General features: G+C 35.4%; 1 protein-coding gene and 1 long non-coding RNA gene across 5 annotated transcripts in view; one reads left to right on the top strand and one right to left on the bottom strand.

Moving 5' to 3' along the window:
* LOC107666486 (LIM domain-binding protein 3-like) overlaps positions 1 to 19,450 on the top strand; it is a 46,120-nt gene extending 26,670 nt beyond the window's left edge. The window contains exons 7-17 of one of the 4 annotated variants that reach the window (XM_016457839.1): positions 1,042 to 1,065; positions 2,466 to 2,632; positions 2,744 to 2,780; positions 10,720 to 10,878; positions 13,262 to 13,318; positions 15,505 to 15,644; positions 15,729 to 16,098; positions 17,438 to 17,618; positions 17,721 to 17,841; positions 17,946 to 18,061; positions 18,166 to 19,450. In XM_016457839.1, coding sequence (XP_016313325.1) covers positions 1,042 to 1,065; positions 2,466 to 2,632; positions 2,744 to 2,780; positions 10,720 to 10,878; positions 13,262 to 13,318; positions 15,505 to 15,644; positions 15,729 to 16,098; positions 17,438 to 17,618; positions 17,721 to 17,841; positions 17,946 to 18,061; positions 18,166 to 18,255 — 1,462 coding nt within the window. In that variant the 3' untranslated portion in view covers positions 18,256 to 19,450. The remainder of the gene's footprint in view (positions 1 to 1,041; positions 1,066 to 2,465; positions 2,633 to 2,743; positions 2,781 to 10,719; positions 10,879 to 13,261; positions 13,319 to 15,504; positions 15,645 to 15,728; positions 16,099 to 17,437; positions 17,619 to 17,720; positions 17,842 to 17,945; positions 18,062 to 18,165) is intronic. The other 3 variants (XM_016457840.1, XM_016457843.1, XM_016457844.1) reach the window with 3 other exon arrangements.
* On the bottom strand, positions 743 to 20,166 carry LOC107666487 (uncharacterized). Its single transcript, XR_001631665.1, has 3 exons — positions 20,053 to 20,166; positions 18,726 to 18,728; positions 743 to 755 (listed from the first exon to the last, which is right to left on the bottom strand). It is a non-coding gene; the product is annotated as an uncharacterized LOC107666487 (long non-coding RNA).
* Positions 20,167 to 20,630: the final 464 nt, after the last annotated feature.

The raw sequence follows: 20,630 nt of genomic DNA, 5'->3' as shown, positions 1-20,630 counted from the left end.
CGAAGTCTTCAATGTTAGCATATGTTATGTTTCAGTTTCTGTAGAACCAGTTGGATTTTTGTGTGCTTTTCAAATGGGGATGATGATGGGAATGCTCAGTTGCACAAGTTAGGGATCATGGTTTATGGGTGAACTACCCTTCAAAAGTTTGGGGTCAATATTTTTTTAAAGAAATTTTATGTGTGTGTGTGTGTGTGTGTATATATATATTTATATATATATATATATATATATATAGGGTGCTTTTAATGAATCAAAAGTGACAGTAAAGCCATTTAAATTGTTACAAAAGATGTCTATTTCTAATATAAGTGCTTTTCATTTGAACTCTATTCATCAAAGAATCCTAAATATTAGGCAGCACAACTGTTTTCAATATTGATAATAATAAGAAATGTTTCTTGAGCACCACATTTCAAATAAAAAAATATTTCTGAAGGATCTTATGACACTGAAGACAATGAAGAGCAGTGGCTGATGAAAATTAAGTTTTTTTTTCCGTCACAGGAATAAATTATATTTTAAAATATATTCAAATAGAAATCAGTTATTTTACATTTTAAAAATATTTTACAATATTACCTTTTTTGCAGTATTTTTGATTAAATATTTGCAACCTTGGTGAGCATAAGACTTTTTTCAAAAACATAAAAAAATTCTTAACAACTCCAGACTTTTGAATGGCATTGTGTGTTTTGATAGTCTGACTTGGTAATCTGTACTAGTGTGAGTTGTGTATTTTTGCAGTTTTTCTCCTGTATATCCATGTGTTTTAGCAGTGATCTACATATTTGTATTGTTTGTTGGTGCCAGTATTCTGATGTCCTGTGGTTTTTATATGGTTTGAAATCATGAAAGTGAGAGCTCAGGCTTTCGGTCTCGTGTCAGAAGCCACTCTCTAATGCATAACATAGCTTTATCTAATTTTCCCTCTCTCACTCCATTCCCAACCATCCATCACTTCATCTATCCATCACACTGTACATCACGTACCCTGTTCCCACCCTACCTGTGTCCAATCTCAATGGCCCTGCCTGGCAGCAATGAAACTGACTCTCCGCTATCGTAAGTAGCCTGAACAGTCTCTTTTCGTCTCTTCCCTTCCACATCCCATGCCTGATCACCATAATATGCATTTCTCTCTCATCTCACCCTCTAACCTCCCTTTGATTGATCTTGAGCATCTGGAGTTCTGAAATGCACCTGGATTTCATGAGCCGAGACTGTCTGGTGACTTTTGAAATAGTTGTTATCTTGGCTTTTTATTTATCCGAATGCAACGATGACCTCACATACTACTCCTCTTTTTACTCCTCTCAGACTTCGCCTTTAACTTCCCTTTCAGATTTTATTCTGAAACCCTTAATATTGCTGCTAGGTGATTTTATGAGTGTTTGGTGGAAACGTGTTTAAATGCTGAGGTTTACAGCAGGAGGGTCTGCTAATGTGGAAAGAGAAAATCAGTCAGCGATTGAGTTTTAGATGTCAACAAACAGATTTCTGAATGCTCTGCTCTGTCATTCTTCTGGGTAAGAGATATAATGTGTCTAAGATATGCTGTCATACTGTATTTGGTAGTGATAAGCAAGCTTCTGGCCACAATGCCCATGCTTTTCTGTTTTATAGCACTTATATGAAATATACTGCATAATACTCATTGATTTATGTAAAACAATCAGTGTTAACAAACATATGTTAGGCTATACACTGTAAATTAGTGATAATGGCAGTAAATTGGGTAAAACTGATGCATTTACATCCCAGTTCATTATCTATGGAGTTTTAAAGGGTTAGTTCACCCAAAAATGAAAATTCTGTCAATAATTACTCACCCTCGTTTTTGATGAAATCTGAGGGCTCTCTGACCCTCCCATAGACAGCAAGGTAACTACCACGTTCAAGGTCCAGAAAAGAACCAGGATGATCGACAAAGTAGTCCATGTGACATCAGTGGTTCAACTGTAAAGTTATACAAAAGAATACTTTTTTATGCAAAGAAAACAAGAATAAAGTTGTTATTTTTGTTTTCTTTGTGCAAAAAAGTATCGCCTTGCTGTCTATGGGAGGTCTGAGTTTGTTTCTCTGGTTTTGCCACGGGATTGACATGACTAGGATTTACACAATATATATCATATATCACCATGATCCAAGTGTGTAAACACAAGTCACAAGTTGAACACAAGGCACAAGGCACGCCTTGCTGTCTATGGGAGGTCAGAGAGCTCTCAGATTTCATCAGAGATATCTTAAATTGTGTTCCGAGGATGAAAGGAGGTCTTACGGGTTTGGAACAACACGAGGGTGAGTAATTAATTACAGAATTTAATTTTTTGGGTGAACTAACCCTTTAAGACCTCAAAAATACTTTTTATGTCGTTAAACATGAAAATACCTTTGCTAACATTCCGATCATGCTGATAGGAAAGTGTGTGTTTTCACGCGACCGGCTCTTTCTGTGGTTGCAGTAATCTGCCAGTTAAAGACCGTGTTATAGACAGTGCTTCCCCAGTGTATCAGGCCGTCATCCCCAGAGAAATCAATGAACTGGAGCCGGCTGATTGGGCCAAAAGAGCCGCCCAGCTGCAGTCCAAGTCCTTCCGTGTCCTCGCCCACATTACTGGAACTGAATACAGTAAGTCTGCCTGCATGTTTTTGTCCATTTGCTTTTGTTTTGATATAGATTTTGACTTAGAGTGTAGAGTCTGACATGTTCTCTCTTTGTCTTTTCTCTTCTCCTCTGCAGTGCAAGACCCTGATGAGGAAGCTCTGAGAAGGTCAAGGTAGGCATCTAGTAGCAGGATCTGGTGGCCACCTACTTGACCTGTGCTGAAATCCAGCCCTCTGCCTCTTAAAATTTGAAAGGCTGATCGACCCACAGACCCCCATAATCAGACACCACTCTCTGTGCTGAACTTGATCCGCACTCATTAGATGCATAGTACAGCTTGGATGTATTCATAGTAGTCTGCATCAGGGGTGTAGTACAGAGAATTTGTATTTTTTGTTTACAATTACTTACTGCAATTGAAAGTACCAGAGTTTTCACGTTTAGTTGTACTTAATTGTAAAAAGAAGTAAACATTTAGAATTAGACATTGCATTACAAAATGCTTGCTTACCGTCTTTGTCAACCTATATCCAATTTTTCAAATTGGATGTGAAAAATAACAACATAAAAACCTGGTTACTTGAAGGGTTTTGACATTACTATCCATAAAACCCTTGAGCAAACATACAGGATTTACGTATTGCAAAACCAGAAGTTTATCAACCTAGAAAAGTAATCCATGCCAAAAGGGCAACAAACATTTTTACTACAGTGTAGTAAAAATAAAACTGTAACTGAGTTGCAAGGTGGAAGGGCATTCATGATTACAATTATTAAAGTTATGATATGCATTTTGAGATGTGAAGATCTTCTCTAAATTATTTATAAAGCGTAAAATATATAATTTTAAAATTAAGTACAAATTCCTAAAATTCTGAAATTACTACTTATTAATGTTATTACTACATTAGTAATGACTTACAGTTGCTCAAATGCTGTACTTTACACCCCTGGTCTGTGGTATTTACATCAAGCTTTATATTTCATATATCATTAGCTCTCATTTATCTCACACTGTCATTACATATCTGACACAATACATGCAGAATGTGACCTCTGGCATTTAGTTGAATGTGAAACATTTAGTGGGTACTAGAACATTTGACCTCAAGGCAGCCATGCATATTTGTATACACTTACACATCTTGGGCAGGGGAGTGAATGCCATATTCCCTAACCCATTTCTCCAACCTCTCTTTTCTCTTTTTTTCCTTCCCCTTTTGTCTTGTATATATGTGTTGATGTTACAGGGAAAGGTTTGAATCTGAAGCCAAAGGCCCTCGTTTTGCTAAACTGAAAAACTGGCACCATGGCCTGTCGGCACAAATACTTAATGTGCCTCAGTAAAGCACCCCAAGATAGAGAGAGCTAGACAGGTGGCATAGACAGACTGCAGTACTGCTGTAACAGGAAGGTCAAAGCATGTGAGAGGAAAGCAGAAAGAATGAAGATAAATGTCAGTTATGTAGTTGTTCACTCTACACTGAAAAAAATTATACTAATTTTTTTTAAAGTAAGTGGTTGCAAACTATTTATTTTAGCTACATTTAAAAAATAAAAACATGTTGAAAGTTAATCAATTAAATGTGTTTGTTTAAATGTATATAAAATAAATTGATTGCAACCACTTCCCTTGAAAATATGTAGTAAATTCAATGAATAATTTTTTTCAGTGATATAGTATAGATTTTGGAATTGTTCGTGAGAGTGTCGCCACCATTTAAATTCTCTCCCGTATTGGATTGTGTGTTTACATATTGATGGTTGTTGAGAACATCACTGCATCTGTGCAAGTCTTTCAAATCCATCAAATAAAAGAAATGTGATGAACTAATCATGTGGAAAGGCTTTTTGGCACTGGGATTTGTTTGGGTGTGAAAGTCTGCATGGGTTCAAAAGATTTATGTCTACAGAAAGGAAATTAACTTTCTATTAAATAATGGTCTTAATATTAATCTTTAGATATATAGCCTATAACCTGATAACTTTTTTCTTAAAATAGCAAGGCTGGAAGTAATCATTCCCATTTTATTCTTGGCCATAAATTCACAAATAAACCACTCTGCTTTCTAGATTAGATCAGTGGTTCTCAACAAGGGGGCCGGGGTCTTGGAAAACATCCAGGGGCACAGGGTTGCTTAAAATTATTTATTTAAATTATTTAAAACTATTTTTAAATAAAGTTGAGCATTTTAAGCATTCAATTTATTGGAATATCTATATACATCTATATATCCCCTCAATAACAACTTTTTGAACAACATACAGAAACCGAACACATTGAATCTTCTAGAATCACAAAATTATTAAAAAAGTGATTATTTATATTTTAAAACATTTATTAAAAAAATTTGAAAGCAAGCAGTGTTGTCATAATTACAGCAGAAATACCAGAGGAAATATCTTACCAGTATTTTGGACAATGGGGTGCCTTGAAGAGTCAATAAAGTTGAGAACTACTGAATTAGATAATTTGTTATTTTACCTTTTTCTGTGTAGATCTTAGAATCTAACCCTTTGATACTGTGATAGCATTTCAGTGATTACGCAAGAGCAGGTTTGTTAAAAAGGTTAGCAAATGTTGAAATCGCTTGCACATGCAGTCAATTTTATTCCAGAAGTCATTTCTTATCTGTTGAAAAGTAAATCCTGACAGACAGTAAAAGATTTTGCTTTAGACCAAACTTCAAATCACCAACACTATTATCCCTTTAAAGATTTTTTTTTTCATTGAACTTGTCAGACATTTCTTTCTTAAGCCTGTGGTTATAAATTAGACTGCCTAGGGGTTTCATGCAATAAGGATGTTTATCTGTCAGTCAGTTGTCTAACTATCACAGAGCTTTGCATATGGCACTGATCAGGGGTGAGGCTGGAAAAATGTTGACAGATCACTATTTTAGATTCTAATGGTTTTACTTTGAGAAAATCCAGGGAGTGTAAAGTTTATTTGTGTAGGAAGAGTAATAACCTTTAGCTAGATGAGTGGTTGCTGAAGGGACAAGCTCTGTGTCCAGAGGATGAGCGAAGGCGTGTGAAGCCGTCAGAACTTCAAGCGGTTGAGCAAGATGGAAGTCAATGTCTGTGAGTAGAGAGAGTCAATAAACCAGGACTTTTCCTCCAGGTAATTCTGCCTGTCTGGTTGTCACATAGGGAAATGGTGTTCGCTCTGCTTTGGGCTGGTTTGCGCTAGATTTTTATTAATAGTATAGAATTATGCCTCTGCTAACCGTGTCCTTCTCTCATACCATCTCACTACTGGTTTACGTCACTTGTGAGCCCCCACTTGCATGCAGTGCATGCTGGGAAGACTGTGTGACTGCACTGGAGTGCTTGTGGCCCTTGGTGGCTGGCCCCTCCCTCACTCTTCATTCTTGTCATATTTATTCAGATCTCTGCCTTCATGTACATCTGAACACGTCATGCTAGGTTGACATAATGTTGCATCGGTCAGCTCTTTTGTATGTTATGCTGTCATTTTCTTCATATTTTCAATCTCCAACTTTTCATCAGACACTTCTCATTTGACTGAAACAAAACAATTATTTCATTGCACATCACTGCAGTGCTGTTTCCCGCTGTCCGTTAAGTTGTATGTTTGTTTTGCTCATTCCGACAATAATTTTGTTTTCAGTAGGTCTTATCAAGTTGGCACTTTATTGGTATTGCTTTTTTCTTTTTTGGTTCTAATTGCAGTGTTATTTTATAACAGTGTTATTGCAGTATTATTATTATATATTGATTTTATTTTTAGTTTAAATTTGAGTAATTTTGTTATTTTTATTAGTTTTTTCCATTTAGCTTTAAATTATTTTTATTTCAGTTTTAGTTTAGTAATTTTAGTCTTTCAATTTCAGCGTTTTTTTAATATTATTAGTATTTTATTATTTAGTATTTTATTATATTATGGTACGTTTTAAGTTACTTTAAGTTATCTTTTTAAGTTATTTAAGTTTATAGTACTTTCAGTTGGTCACAAAACAGTGATTTTGGTGTTTTGTGACAAATGTCTCTTTTCTACCATGCTGTTATCTTGTCTGTAGTGCCACATGTGGTCCAAGCAGCTCTGTATGAATCTGTTGAATGTTCATTGTTGTGTTCTTATGTTGTTGCAATCATTCAGTGTGAATTACTGCTTTAGCATTAAACAACCTTTTCCACTAATGTATTTATTTCATAATAGATAGTCTCTACCCTTGTTAAAAAGCCTCTCCAGAATTCTTGCCATAATATTAAATATTATAGAATATTAAAGGATTAGTTTGGTGTTTTTAACCCATCATTGTAAAGGTTGTTTTCTGTCATGCATGATTGTACATAGATAAATGAAGCCAAATGGGCATTTTTTAAAAGCATTCAAAGAAACACACCCAAGTCTTTTCCATAACTCGCTACCCAGTCTTCGTTCCTGTAGGCTATTTCATGTTAGATTTCTTTAAAGGGTTAGTTCACCCAAAAATGAAAATTCTGTCGTTAATTACTCACCCTCATGTCGTTTCAAACCCGTAAGACCTTCGGTCATCTTCGGAACACAAATTAAGATAATTTTGATGGAATCTGAGAGCTGTCTGACCCTCCATAGACAGCAATACAACTGAAATGTTCCTAAGTTCAGAAACATAGCAAGAAGATTGGTAAAATAATCCATGTGACATAAGGGGTTCAACCGTCATTTTACGAAGCTATGAGAATAATTTTTGTGCATAAAAGAAAAAAAAAGAACAACTTTATTCAACAATTCGTCTCCTCTGCATCAACCTAGCGCCATTTTGGAGAGTATCCGCTGGATGTAAACAACGTATGCTGTTCTGGCATACGTTGTTTACGTCCAGCGGATACTCTCCAAAATGGCGCTAGGATGATGCGGAGGAGACGAATTGTTGAATAAAGTCATTCTTTTTTTTTATTTTGCGCACAAAAAGTATTCTCATAGCTTCGTAAAATTACGGTTGAACCCCTGATGTCACATGGATTATTTTACCGATCTTCTTGCTATGTTTCTGGACCTGGGAACATTTCAGTTGCATTGCTGTCTATGCAGGGTCAGACAGCTCTCAGATTCCATCAAAATTATCTTAATTTGTGTTCCGAAGATGAACAAAAGTCTTATGGGTTTGAAACAACATGAGGGTGAGTAATTAATGACAGAATTTTCATTTTTGGGTGAACTATCCCTTTAACAAGGGGACATGATATTTTCCTCAAAACAGTTATACATTTTTTGGAAACAAATGCTTAATACTTAATACTGCATGGGTTGGAAAACTGAGCCTATTCAACATTCAAAGCATTACATTCCCTACAATGTCTCTTGTGTGTGGTTGTTATTATTGCATGACTATTTCATATTCCATTCAGTATTCATTCAGTTTTTCTTTGCAACCCTCTACTATGCCAATGTTGTTTGCTAATTTGCATGTAAAGAGAGGAACAGTGATAGTCTACATGTTAGTCTACGCTTTTCATGAGACTGTGTTGCACTAACCCGCTTTAGAATGAGAACACACTTTCCCTATGTCCAAACTATGTGTCAAGCGTATAATGCCAGCAGGTGGCACTGCAGTATTGTCTGAATTACCCTCTGCCTGTCTTGACTCTCTTTGCTCTCTGGTCCTCTTCCATAAATTAGCGACCCACATTTGCAAGTAGTTTAGTTTCAATAACAACCCCTCTTTCTGAAGGCATTGTCTGCTTCTGTGATCTATATTTCATTGTTCTCTGAATCTGTGCTGAGATTCAAGATTTTGCTAATATAACTAAAAGTACCAAAGTTTGGCAGTATAGCCAGTTGATGAATACAGTGTTTAGGATATTATGACCTATTTAATGTTTGTGTATGTGTGTGTGTGTGAGAGAGAGAGACTAAAGAGTCACGTAATCAGTGATGTAAACATAATTTCTTAGTTATAATTTTTGTTTGTTTGTAGACTTGGGTTGGAAAACTGAGCCTATTCAACATTCAAAGCATTACATTCCCTACAATGTCTCTTGTGTGTGGTTGTTATTATTGCATGACTATTTCATATTCCATTCAGTATTCATTCAGTTTTTCTTTGCAACCCTCTACTATGCCAATGTTGTTTGCTAATTTGCATGTAAAGAGAGGAACAGTGATAGTCTACATGTTAGGCTGCTTTTCATGAGACTGTGTTGCACTAACCCGCTTTAGAATGAGAACACACTTTCCCTATGTCCAAACTATGTGTCAAGCGTATAATGCCAGCAGGTGGCACTGCAGTATTGTCTGAATTACCCTCTGCCTGTCTTGACTCTCTTTGCTCTCTGGTCCTCTTCCATAAATTAGCGACCCACATTTGCAAGTAGTTTAGTTTCAATAACAACCCCTCTTTCTGAAGGCATTGTCTGCTTCTGTGATCTATATTTCATTGTTCTCTGAATCTGTGCTGAGATTCAAGATTTTGCTAATATAACTAAAAGTACCAAAGTTTGGCAGTATAGCCAGTTGATGAATACAGTGTTTAGGATATTATGACCTATTTAATGTTTGTGTATGTCTGTGTGTGTGAGAGAGAGAGACTAAAGAGTCACGTAATCAGTGATGTAAACATAATTTCTTAAGTTATAATTTTTGTTTGTTTGTAGACTCTCTAATTTCAGTCTCTCACAGCTTGCAATAAATGCTAATGTGTGTGTATGCTTTCTACCACCACACACCTTTCCCAAAGCCCCTCCAATACACACATATGCTCTTCTTACATTATACAAATAACAGAGAGGGATTCAATACGCATACAAGTTCACCACAGAAAGTGTATAAATCTTCATGAAGGCTTCATTAATGTCTGCAATCAACATTTACAGACCTTTCTCTCTGTTCCATCACCATAACTCAATATGATCCACAGAATGACATTAAAGCTGAAGTGTGTAATTTCTGAGCGAGTAACATCACAAATTGGAATTTCAAACAGAACTGTTTTTATATAGATTTCAAGAATTTTCCCACATTTTTTATTGGTCGGACAAACAGATACCAATCTAAAAATCATATATTTCTGTATGAAATCACTCCTTTGTAAAATAGTTGCAGTTTCTCATGAAACCCGGATTGGTTAGGCCAATGTTGCTGCGTTGGATTGGTCGTAAACATAGGGTTAATCAACAGGAAAACCAACAAAAAGTTCACTTCACTTATAGGTGTTTCTTCATATTAACATGGGATAAATAAAGTAAAATAATGAGACACTTCAGCTTTAAATATTCTCTTTATTTCATCTTTTACCTCACTCCTCCTCCCTGTGGGCCTTTTCTACATAAAATGAGTCAGGAAGAGAGAGAGATGGTCAGGAAGAATGGTTGCGGAGTGTGTGAAGGGGGTCAGCCATCGGTCCACCACCAGGCCTAATGCTGCTAGGTGCCTGCCTTTTATCTTCTCTCTCCTGCCTGGGCGGCTCCAACACCAATCTATTTTCATCATTTGATTGTGTTTGATTATGTACAGGGGATGCCAAATGATTCAAATGAAAGAAATGTCAATTTGTGAATAATGCACTTTTCTTTGCTTGGATCACAGGGGAGTATTATTTAACACTAATCTATTGCTCTCTAACCACAGAATTTTGTTTTATGGACACACTAAGAGGGTTTATGTAACCTTTATACCCTGCGTCACTGAGGTCCTGCCATATGCAGTTCATTGCCACTGATTGAGCACACGATTGATTGTAGCCCTTATGTCTGGATTCATTTAATTCATGCTAGAATAGCACTTACAGTTGTCTCAGCTGCCGAGACACCACTGCTTTCAGAGTAAAAATACAGCCACAGCTTAAGCGGTGACTCATACCAATTCAATAGTTCATAGTCTTTTATGTTACAGTTTTTACAATCCTTCAATGACAAAATGGATACATTTAACGAGTAGTCAAATTAGAAGAAATCAATTAACATTTCCTTCCCCCCATGATGGACATCCTTGCATTGTGCTCAGAAATGTTGTAAGCATGAGAATGAAACAGCGACTTGTAACAAAATTTAACTTCAATTAAGGCATAGATACATACATGGCCTGAAATACGGCTGCTGTCTGTATTTATGGCTTCAGCTTGACATCAGTTTCTGATATCACTGCAACCTAACCTTGTATCTAGTACTCCTGCTGAGCATGCTCCAGTTTCCACCAGTATTGCACCTGTCTGTCCGCCTACTATCGCTGCTTTGCCCAATGAGCTCTTTTCGGAGCCGCAGATTGCCAATCAGGCGCCCGAGCCTGATGCGGAGCAGAATCCTGAGCAAACCATGGTAACCAGGTAAAGTTGCATGTGTTGCATTTTGTGCTTGCTTTACCTTTACTTGGTTTATTGTATTCCCCATTGGTATGTATATGTGTATATGTATATGCATTGCAAAAGATTGGAATTAGTAAGATTTTAGTTTTTTTGAAAGAAAGAAATTAATTATTTTACTCAGCAAGGATGCATTAAATCGACCAAAAGTGACAGTAAAGACTTTTATAATGTAGAAAAAAAGATATTCTATTTAAAGGTATCCTGGGAAAACACATTTGTTTCCACAAAAATATAAAGCAGCACAACTGTTTTCAACATTGATTATAATGAGAAATGTTTCTTCAGCAACAAATCAACATATGAGAAGGATTTCTGAAGGATCATGTGACTCTGAAGACTGGAGTAATGGTTGCTGTAAATTCGGCTTTACCAACACAGGAGTAAATTACATTTTAAAATATATTCAAATTGGAAACAGTTATTTTAAATTGTAATAATATTTCACAATATTACTGTTTTACTGTGTTTTTGATCAAATAAATGCAGCCTTGTTGAGCATAAGAGACTTCGTTCAAAAACATTTAAAAATCCTACCAACCTCAAACTTTCATAGTGTTATTTTATTTATGTTATTTAAGTTGTTATTGCTGTTTTTTATTGTTGGTTTGTTTGGGTTATTTATTCTTAATTTTACTTCTTTTTTTTTCTTTGTTTTTTTAAAGAACGGTTTAAAATTTGATTACTTACAGGTCATTTGTTTGGCTGTGTGTAGGACATAGTTGTGAGTTATTTCAATTTTAATTAACTTCTATTAGTGGAGACACGTGATAGATGTTGTAGAAAATGAACTATTTCTATTAGATTTGAACCTAATATTTGAGAGATTGTAGGACAAGAGAGAGTGTTATGACAAAGAGACTTCATTGATCCTGGAGATTCAAAGCAAAGCCAATCCTCCAATCCTATTAATGTTATAATCAATTACTTTAATCCTCTAATATGATCTTCTTTGTCTTAACCCAATTTCTTGTTGCAGCTGCTACTTCATTTGCTACAGCTTATTACTACTAATACTCTTCCTCCCCAAAGGAAACTAGAAACTCATGTTTGATTGAATACATGTCGTCATTGCCAGGATGGCTGTCTTCTGCTTTTATGAGTTGCGTCTCTTTATCATCACATTGTTCAACACCAGGACTTGACCCAAATAAAAACCTCCCAAGACATCCATGAACTACTTTTTAAGCTTAAGATCACCATAAGCACTTATATGTACCATGTTCTTGTGTTACTCTAACAATAACAGCAGGAACGGGTGTTTATGAAACCAGAGATAAAGTGACTTAATACATTTCCTCTGGGGGTTGAGCATTAATTTTCCTGACATGGTTTTTTTTCTTTTAATGAGGTACTGTGTCAGTACTACTACACCTGATGCTGTTATGTGACCCTCAAGTCTTAACAGTCCCAGTCAAGTCTCAGATCTCAAAGTTAGCCTTATTTTAATACATCTCTTTCAATTTCTTATATGTAAATGTTCTTATTTAATATGTATTATTTCTAGAGATTTCATTTTATCTTTTATACCAAGTCAATTTTTGAGACCCAAGTGTGAGTTTTCATATCTGGGCATTGAAACACATATCCCAAGGGCATTTATCAACCCATTCTCATGTTTCTTAAGTAAGTTTGTTTTTAATTGAGACGTGGCAGAAACTCTTTGCATGTATCCATTGCTTACATTGACACAGCAGTCTGTTAAGTTTATTGCATCCAGACTGGAGTGAACTTCATATTTATACAAATAATGATATAAATAACCAAGTTTCCATGTACTTATTAGAAACCACAGTCGTATTTTTATTCATTCAGATTTAGTTGAAGTTCAGATTTCTTTCATTTGTCTCCTACTACAGGAAGTGATTGGGTCAGCAGGTGACTCTGTTAGCCCTGAAATATATGAATCTTGTGTTAAATTAAGTCTTTTTTACTGGCTATTGCTAAATGCAGTTGTTGGTACATGGTGGGTCTTTGATTTGAACGCATATGTTTGTTTTCTGTTTTGTATGTGTCTGCATGTCTTTATGTTGGTAAGATGATTTGTTCATGGTCTGTTGCCATGTTCACTCATATTGTACAGTACTGATAGTGTACTGTTGTTGTATTTAGACAAAAAACAGAATACATATGACTAGTTCTTTAAAGAGTTACTGTATATTCAGTTAATTTCCAGATGTATTTTGATTTGGAAAACCAAAATATCTGATCCTGTTTGTATTTTTTATAGACAATATTTGGATGAGTTTGGCAGTCGTACAGATATGAGTGCACATGTCCTCTCTCTGGTTCAATCTAGGCTTGATACGTTTGACTGTCCACCATTTTTGTCTTTGTTATATTATAGCTTCAACTTGCAGACCTCTATGGGTTACAGTTCCCAGTACAAAACCTCCATGTCCAGGTACTGCTGTGGTCCTGCTCTGTATTCAAACACAATGTGTTTTCTCCCTCCCAGTGTGGCCTGTCAAATGTGCCATAACACATCTTTTCTCCTTTACTGCTTCTTTTAGCCAATTTACCCAAGGGATAATACTTATGCTTGGGGTATTGTTCTTTTAACTTCATGTTATAACCATTCTTGAATATGTGTCTTTATGTATATAAATGGAAAGGGTTTGTGTAACCTGGTCATTTTGCTCAAATCCAGGAAGGCTCTCTCTTCTAACACTTGTTGTTGGTACTAGACTGTCTTTTTCTTGTGCGCTGCTTTGTTAAAATAACAATAATTCTGGCACTAAAATGGTAATGAAGGGATTTAAGGTAAGACATCTTCAAATGTGTATGTGATAGATTATGTGGTCAGACATCCTTGGATAATATTAGCAGTAAAGTCTATGAGAACTGAATGTGCATCCAAACTTTGAGTCAGTAACCCATTTAAGCTTGTGGACAACTAAAGTCACCAAAGGAAATATCACTCTTTTTCTATAGATGAAGACTATAGATGTTTTAAAAACAGCTGACATACTGTAAAAATAGACGACCTTAGGAAAAGCTTATGGCAACTTACTGGATAATGTGCCATGTGGTGTTTAATTCTTGTTGCCCTTTCTGCATGTTTACACTTATAACTTTATAGTGGAAGATGTGCAAAACACTTTATTATTTTTGCACATGTTTCTTTGTGAATTTCTGTATAGAGATATATACCACATATTTAAAACTTAAAATGCAGTTACATGGGCAAAATATGGGCATCAATGGGTTAAGTCTTGTAAAATGTGTAGCAGCTCTTTATAAAACATCAATAATGTAATTAATACATATTACAATTATAATTAGTAATGTATACCTTTCAGTACCGCCGCTCCCTAAAAAAAAAAAAAAAAAATGTGACGCCCCATTCTCGCATCCGCGCCCGCTCGCACCTCATGTTTGCGGCTGAATGCAAATGATCAATGATGACAACTATGCCAGTGAAAAGACATCAGCAATCCGGCGCCGAGAAAAGAAAAAGAAAAAAAAAAAGATGAAAACAAAGCCGGTGCATCAATTTCAGGTACATTCATAATCCTGTGAAATTTTTTTGGCTGTTGACGTTAATACCGTGTTTTAATGTCGGTAATAATTTCACCACCACCAAAGCATCTAATATTCTTTTAGTTTCCATGTTCCCTTACGAAAATTAGGCATGGTTTTAACACGAATACAACCAAAAATCATGGTTCGTGTAGCCATGGTAACCGCAAATTAACCATGGTTTTGTTACTTCAAATAATAATTTACAAAGAAGTATTAAGATAATATATATATTTTTTGTGGTTATGCCTATATTAAAATGCATAATGTAATGCAAAATAAACAATTTATGTACATTACATGTTATTACAAATGCCTGCAAAGGGAGCCAAAGGACTGGTAATTGCTGCTGTTATACTTACAGGATGATCAAATAGGCTGTTTAATAGGCTATTGACCAAACATTTAATTCAAATATCCACTTAATCTTAGATTTTTGGCCACCTTTTTGCTATAGATGACACAGCCTCAATAATTTCTTCAAAAAAAAAAAAAAAAAAAAAAACCTGGACATCACAACCCTTACAAAAATTAACCATGGTTTTATCGTAAAACTGCTTAATTTTCTTTTGCGTGATTTCTTAATGCTTGAGACTATAAAATCAATCAGACAACTGTATTAATAAAATCATAGCCATAACTGTCTAGAGCTACAATTGTAATTTGTAAATAATACAATTTAATTACAATTTATTTATTTACTTACTTTTATATTTTATTAAAGTTCTATTTTGACCCCTATAGTAGGTGTTTTTTTTTTTGTTTTGTTTTTTACTTCCATAATATTTGAGGGAGGGGGCACAACAATACAATCCTGCTTAGGGCACCCATTTGACCAGCAGCGGCCCTGATACCTTTAGCTCAAACAGATGAACAAGTCATCGGTTTGATTGCCAGGGAATACAAATGTATATCTTAAATGCAGTGACTTTAGATGAAAGCATCTGCCAAAAGTGTAATATTTTAGATTGATCAGGAAAAGTTTAAGTAGTTTGGAAAAGCAGGAAGGCAGAGTAGCTTCTCATTTAAACTGAAATGTTACTGAGTTTCTGGTCTGTTCTTCTGTAGTTCTTACTCCCAGCTCCCACCTATGCAGCAGCCACCACCACCCATGCAGCACAGCTCCATCCAGATCCCCGTAGGTGCACCTCCACCTAAAGTGGTCAGCACTGCCACCATTATGCCTGCAGCCTACTCAGCTGCCCCAGGTAGCCGTTGCACATATGTGAAATAATTCAGTGTATGTGTGTGTCCATCTTTGTATGCAATACTAATTCATGGGCATCTTTTAGCACCAGCTCCTCCAATGGTTCACAAGCCTGCTCCACCTCCACCTGCTCCTGCCGCAGCTCCAGCGTCTTCTTCCAACAGGCCTCCTTGGGTTACTGATGAGAACTTTGCTCATAAATTTGACCCTAGCAAACCCACCACCACCTCCACAAATGTCAGAGTGCAGCCTCTTCCCCAGGCGGCCCCACCACCACCGCCCTACATCCCCAACCCCGTCCCTGCTCCCGTTCCTGTTCCTGCTCCTGCCGCACCCAGCCCTGCATTCAACCCCACCCCCTTCCCACCAGTGGCTCGTGGAGTTGCTCAGAGGGCAGAGCGGTTTGCAGCCAGCAACAGAACACCTCTGTGTGGAGCCTGCAACAGCATCATCAGGTATGATAACACTTGTGCAATGTTCACCCATCTTAAATCACAAGACCTCTTGTAATATATGTGTTTTTATTCAACTTCCTATACCTTCCAACTTTGGGCACTTTCATGTCCCAGAGGTTGATTTTTATTTTGAAAAAAAAAAGCAGATTTCAGGGTTTTTTGTTGTTGTTGTTGTACCATGCCTTCATTGTACTACTTTTAAAACTGTGTAATTAAAACTGTTAAAAAACATTTTCATTCATTGAAATAAAGCTGAAATCACATTAAATAAATATTAGCTGAAAAACTTAAACATAAATGAGTTTAAGTTGAAGTACTAAAAGTATTCAAACTAAAGCTCAAAACTAAAACTTAAAATAATATAAAAGTGAAATTTGAAAAATACAAGCTAATTCAATATATTTATAAATATAATAATAGTGTATAAATAATACTAAAATAAAAATGCATTTTATTTATAGATTTTTTCTTACCTTCATCACAGACCCAGACATTAAATCTTAAATTATTTTACAGCATTCTCTAAGCCCTAAGGAGTAATGACTAAACTTTTTTTTAATGTGATTTATGTGACTGGAAGTGACACAAAAATATTCTTTTCAAGTGATATTTACCTTTATTTTTTGTTCATACATTTGTTTATTTTATTCATCTCATATTACATCCCAATCTCTTTTTTGGATTCTTTTGTCTCCTTTCTAAGCAAAAACTTCTGAAAAATGTCACAACAGCTGAGGAAGTGGAAAAAAAATCTGGCGTAGCGTTAGTTCTGGCAGGTCACGTTAGACAAGCTTGCATCAGCTGACTGTCAGCTGATCCCCATCTACCTATGGGAATACGACACCTATCTAAGCATTCATATATAAGGTCCCTCAGTATTATCAGCAGTTTTCGCATTGCTCAATAGCTAATTACCCTCCTCCATCCCCAACTCCTCCTCTGTCAGTCAGGATTCAGCCTTCTGATTCTCCTTTGAATCAGACTAATTCTAAAATGTGTACATAACATTATTGAACTTTAACGATATCTGCAATACATTTATGTTGGTTCTGTTCTGTTTACCCTGGGGGGGTTATCGCTGCTCTCCCTGCTCTCATCCATGCTAGGCTGCATGGATGCGCAGGGAGTTCTTGCCCAGAACAGAACCATACCGCCAATCCAAACTGTATGCTAATTGTCAATCATCTTGGACGATAGTGTTCCTGACAGAAATATTGTTTATTTCACCCTTGTTTAGATTATCCTAGTTTTAATGATTTAATAAACTTATAATAGATTTTTATGCTATCAAAACAATTTGTCTATAAGTTTTTTTTATCAGTGTTTTTTGACTCCTCAGGGGACCATTCCTGGTGGCACTGGGTCGTTCCTGGCATCCAGAGGAGTTCAACTGCCATTATTGCCACACGTCTCTGGCTGATGTCAGCTTTGTGGAGGAGCAGAATAATGTTTACTGTGAAAACTGCTATGGAGAGTTCTTCGCACCTACATGTGCCCGCTGCAACACCAAGATCATGGGAGTATGTTGAAAACCTATTAACATTGTACACACATGCACAGACATGACTGTAAACACACTTCACAGATACTGACAGTTCATCCGCTCAACATCTGCTCAACAGGAAGTGATGCATGCACTGCGGCAGACCTGGCACACCACTTGCTTTGTGTGTGCAGCTTGTGGAAAGCCCTTTGGAAACAGCCTCTTCCATATGGAGGATGGTGAGCCGTATTGTGAGAAAGGTATGGGAGCCACCAGCTATGTCTGACACAAATTTGTATGTTTACAAGTTTGGTGTATGCAGATCCAGACTGCTATAATTTTCATGAAATGTTTCTGTCACCAGATTATATTGCACTCTTCAGCACAAAGTGCCATGGCTGTGACTTCCCAGTTGAGGCAGGAGACAAATTTATTGAAGCTCTTGGCCACACATGGCATGATACCTGCTTTGTTTGTGCAGTAGGTTCAAAATCAGTTTGTTAAAGCACTTGCCCATATGGTTTATATATAATTCAGCGCTGAGTTTGAATTATGACTCTATGCATTTCTGTCCCGACTTACAGGTGTGCCATGTGAACCTGGAAGGACAACCTTTCTACTCCAAGAAGGACAAGCCCTTGTGCAAGAAGCATGCACATGCCATCAATGTGTAGATGCTTCAGCATTGCATCAAAAGCTGTCGCAATTAATACATTTGCATGTGTGGTTTATGGCAAGACATCAGTGTCTATCCAAATGACAAAAACTAATATAAAAGACATACAGTATATTAAATAGCATAATAGTAAGAGGATTAAACTAGACATTTTGACATTTTTAGGTCTTTCTTTGACTTTATTATTATAACCTTAATACATTTGCATACATTCACTTGTTTGTCTGATAAAGGAATTTAAGAGATATAACGCTTTTTTTTTTTGTTTGGTGAATTTATGCAACATACAATTTTTGTGATATTAGTGACTAAAACCTTAATTTGAAAGATATTAATATTGAAGATTGAAACAGCCTGAAAAAGTCTATGCATATTATTACGCCTTAAAATTTGAAGTAAACTTAAATGTGATTTTATTCCATTACTATTTGTTTTCTTGAACAATAATGAGGCCTATAGATCCCTGACTTGCTTATCAATCACAAAAGGATGTTAAATAGATTGAGGCTGTATGTTGTTTTGCAGTCTTTTCAATAATGAATGGGTGTTTTATGTGTTACTAATCTTGTTCATTTGTGCTTTTAGTGTGTGGGAAAGCAAGTGAGCTAATTCATGCATATGTGATGTCAATATTAGCATTATGTGTCATATTTTTATCTACTCATTTTAAGAATGGGAGCAGGGCATCTGAAGAGGTAATAAAATTTATTTTAATTTATTAATTGTTGCCCTCACAGTGTATGCAAGACATAGTTAGCTGTAATAATGTCCAGCTCTCAAGGAGTATTTTTTTTTTTCAATTATTCATGTTTTGCCTTGTCACCTATGATAGTTGATTTTTGTTGTTATTTATTTTGCGCAAAACCTCAATATTTACAAAATCTTTGCAAATGGTGTACTTTACTTGTTTTCTTTGCCAAGAAGGAGGGATTCACATTTTTATTTAATAAATACTTTAATTAACAAGACAAGAGGCACACACAGGATGCAAGTTGTATTGTTAATATGTAACAAATGGGGTACCTGAGACTTTTTTTCTCTGTGGGTATATGCTACCCAATTCTGATGTACAACTTTAAGATTACAGTAAAGTTTTTGTTTCATGACTAGTGGCTATTAAAGAACATCATGGTTAAATTCTGAGATTGTAATTCTAGACACTCATGTTTTCCTATGTGATATTGATATTTTATGCATACAATTCACTTAAAATAACTTTTATTTAGACATACTTTATAAAATGTGTCCTTGATTTATATATTTTCACTGCCATATATTGAAGTTAATGTAACCTACCACATCAGTTGACGTGTTCTTAGGGCTATACTTTTGATTTTGGCTTTTTTTTGTTTGCTTGTTTTGAATATTACTAACAATGGTTTGGCATGTCATAACTGCCTCTCTTAAATTTAATGAACTGTTAGCTTCTTTTTTACACAAGATTAGTAAGTTACTTAAAATTACATTAATATCAGTGTTGGGTTCAGAAGTGGGAATGTTCTATCTTTTTAGCATTTTTTCAAAAACAGATGTATTTGATGTAATTTAATGCTATTGAATGTACTTTACAAATAATGTATTATCTCAATTTGTCATTGCTGTATTCTAAAGTTCACCTAGAAATTACAGAGGCAAAGGATTGATCCATAATTACATAAAGTTGCAGATACTTCAATAATACAATAAAAAACCATATACAGACAGTATGTGTTATGTGACACTCATTTTTATAGATACGACGTTCTGGGGTATATGTTAACAAGTGTCTTTAATGCAGTCTTCTTCTGAAGAAGACTTCTTTATGTATGATAGTTCAAACTGAGAGGCAGCTCTACAGAATACTGTAGATTTACTGTATGGCTATATGTTACTGTTACTAGGCTATATGTTTTTTTTTTTTCAAGTTGAAATGAAAAACTAACTAGTACTACTAATAGCGTTCTCTTTCTTTGTATTTGAAATTATATTTTATTTTGTTTTTGAATAATCTTTAATTTAAGCCGAAATGATCATGTTCCACACAATCAAATGAAATGTTTAAAACTGTTTTAAAGAATGTATGCATTGTGCCGGATTCAAAAATGGCAGACAAAAAGATTGCCGAGTAAGTATAATGCTTATCATTCATTTATGAATTTAAAATCAAAATAAAACAATGACATATAACAAATAATCTTTAAGTATTTAATTATGATGTACGTAGGGCAGTGAGGAATAAAAAAATCATCAAATTCATTTTTTACTGATGTATGTGCTGTTATTTTCACTCAAAAAGGTGTCACTCAAACCAAAGTATAACATTGTTCTCTTAACTGTGATATTGTTTTGAAATAAAACGAACTAATATTATTTCTATCAAATAGTATGATTTTT

Source organism: Sinocyclocheilus anshuiensis, unplaced genomic scaffold (assembly GCF_001515605.1).
Source record: "Sinocyclocheilus anshuiensis isolate Anshui unplaced genomic scaffold, SAMN03320099.WGS_v1.1 scaffold63, whole genome shotgun sequence".
Taxonomy (NCBI): domain Eukaryota; kingdom Metazoa; phylum Chordata; class Actinopteri; order Cypriniformes; family Cyprinidae; genus Sinocyclocheilus; species Sinocyclocheilus anshuiensis.
Note: the sequence above shows the minus strand (reverse complement) of the source record. Positions and strands in the feature narration are given on the sequence as shown.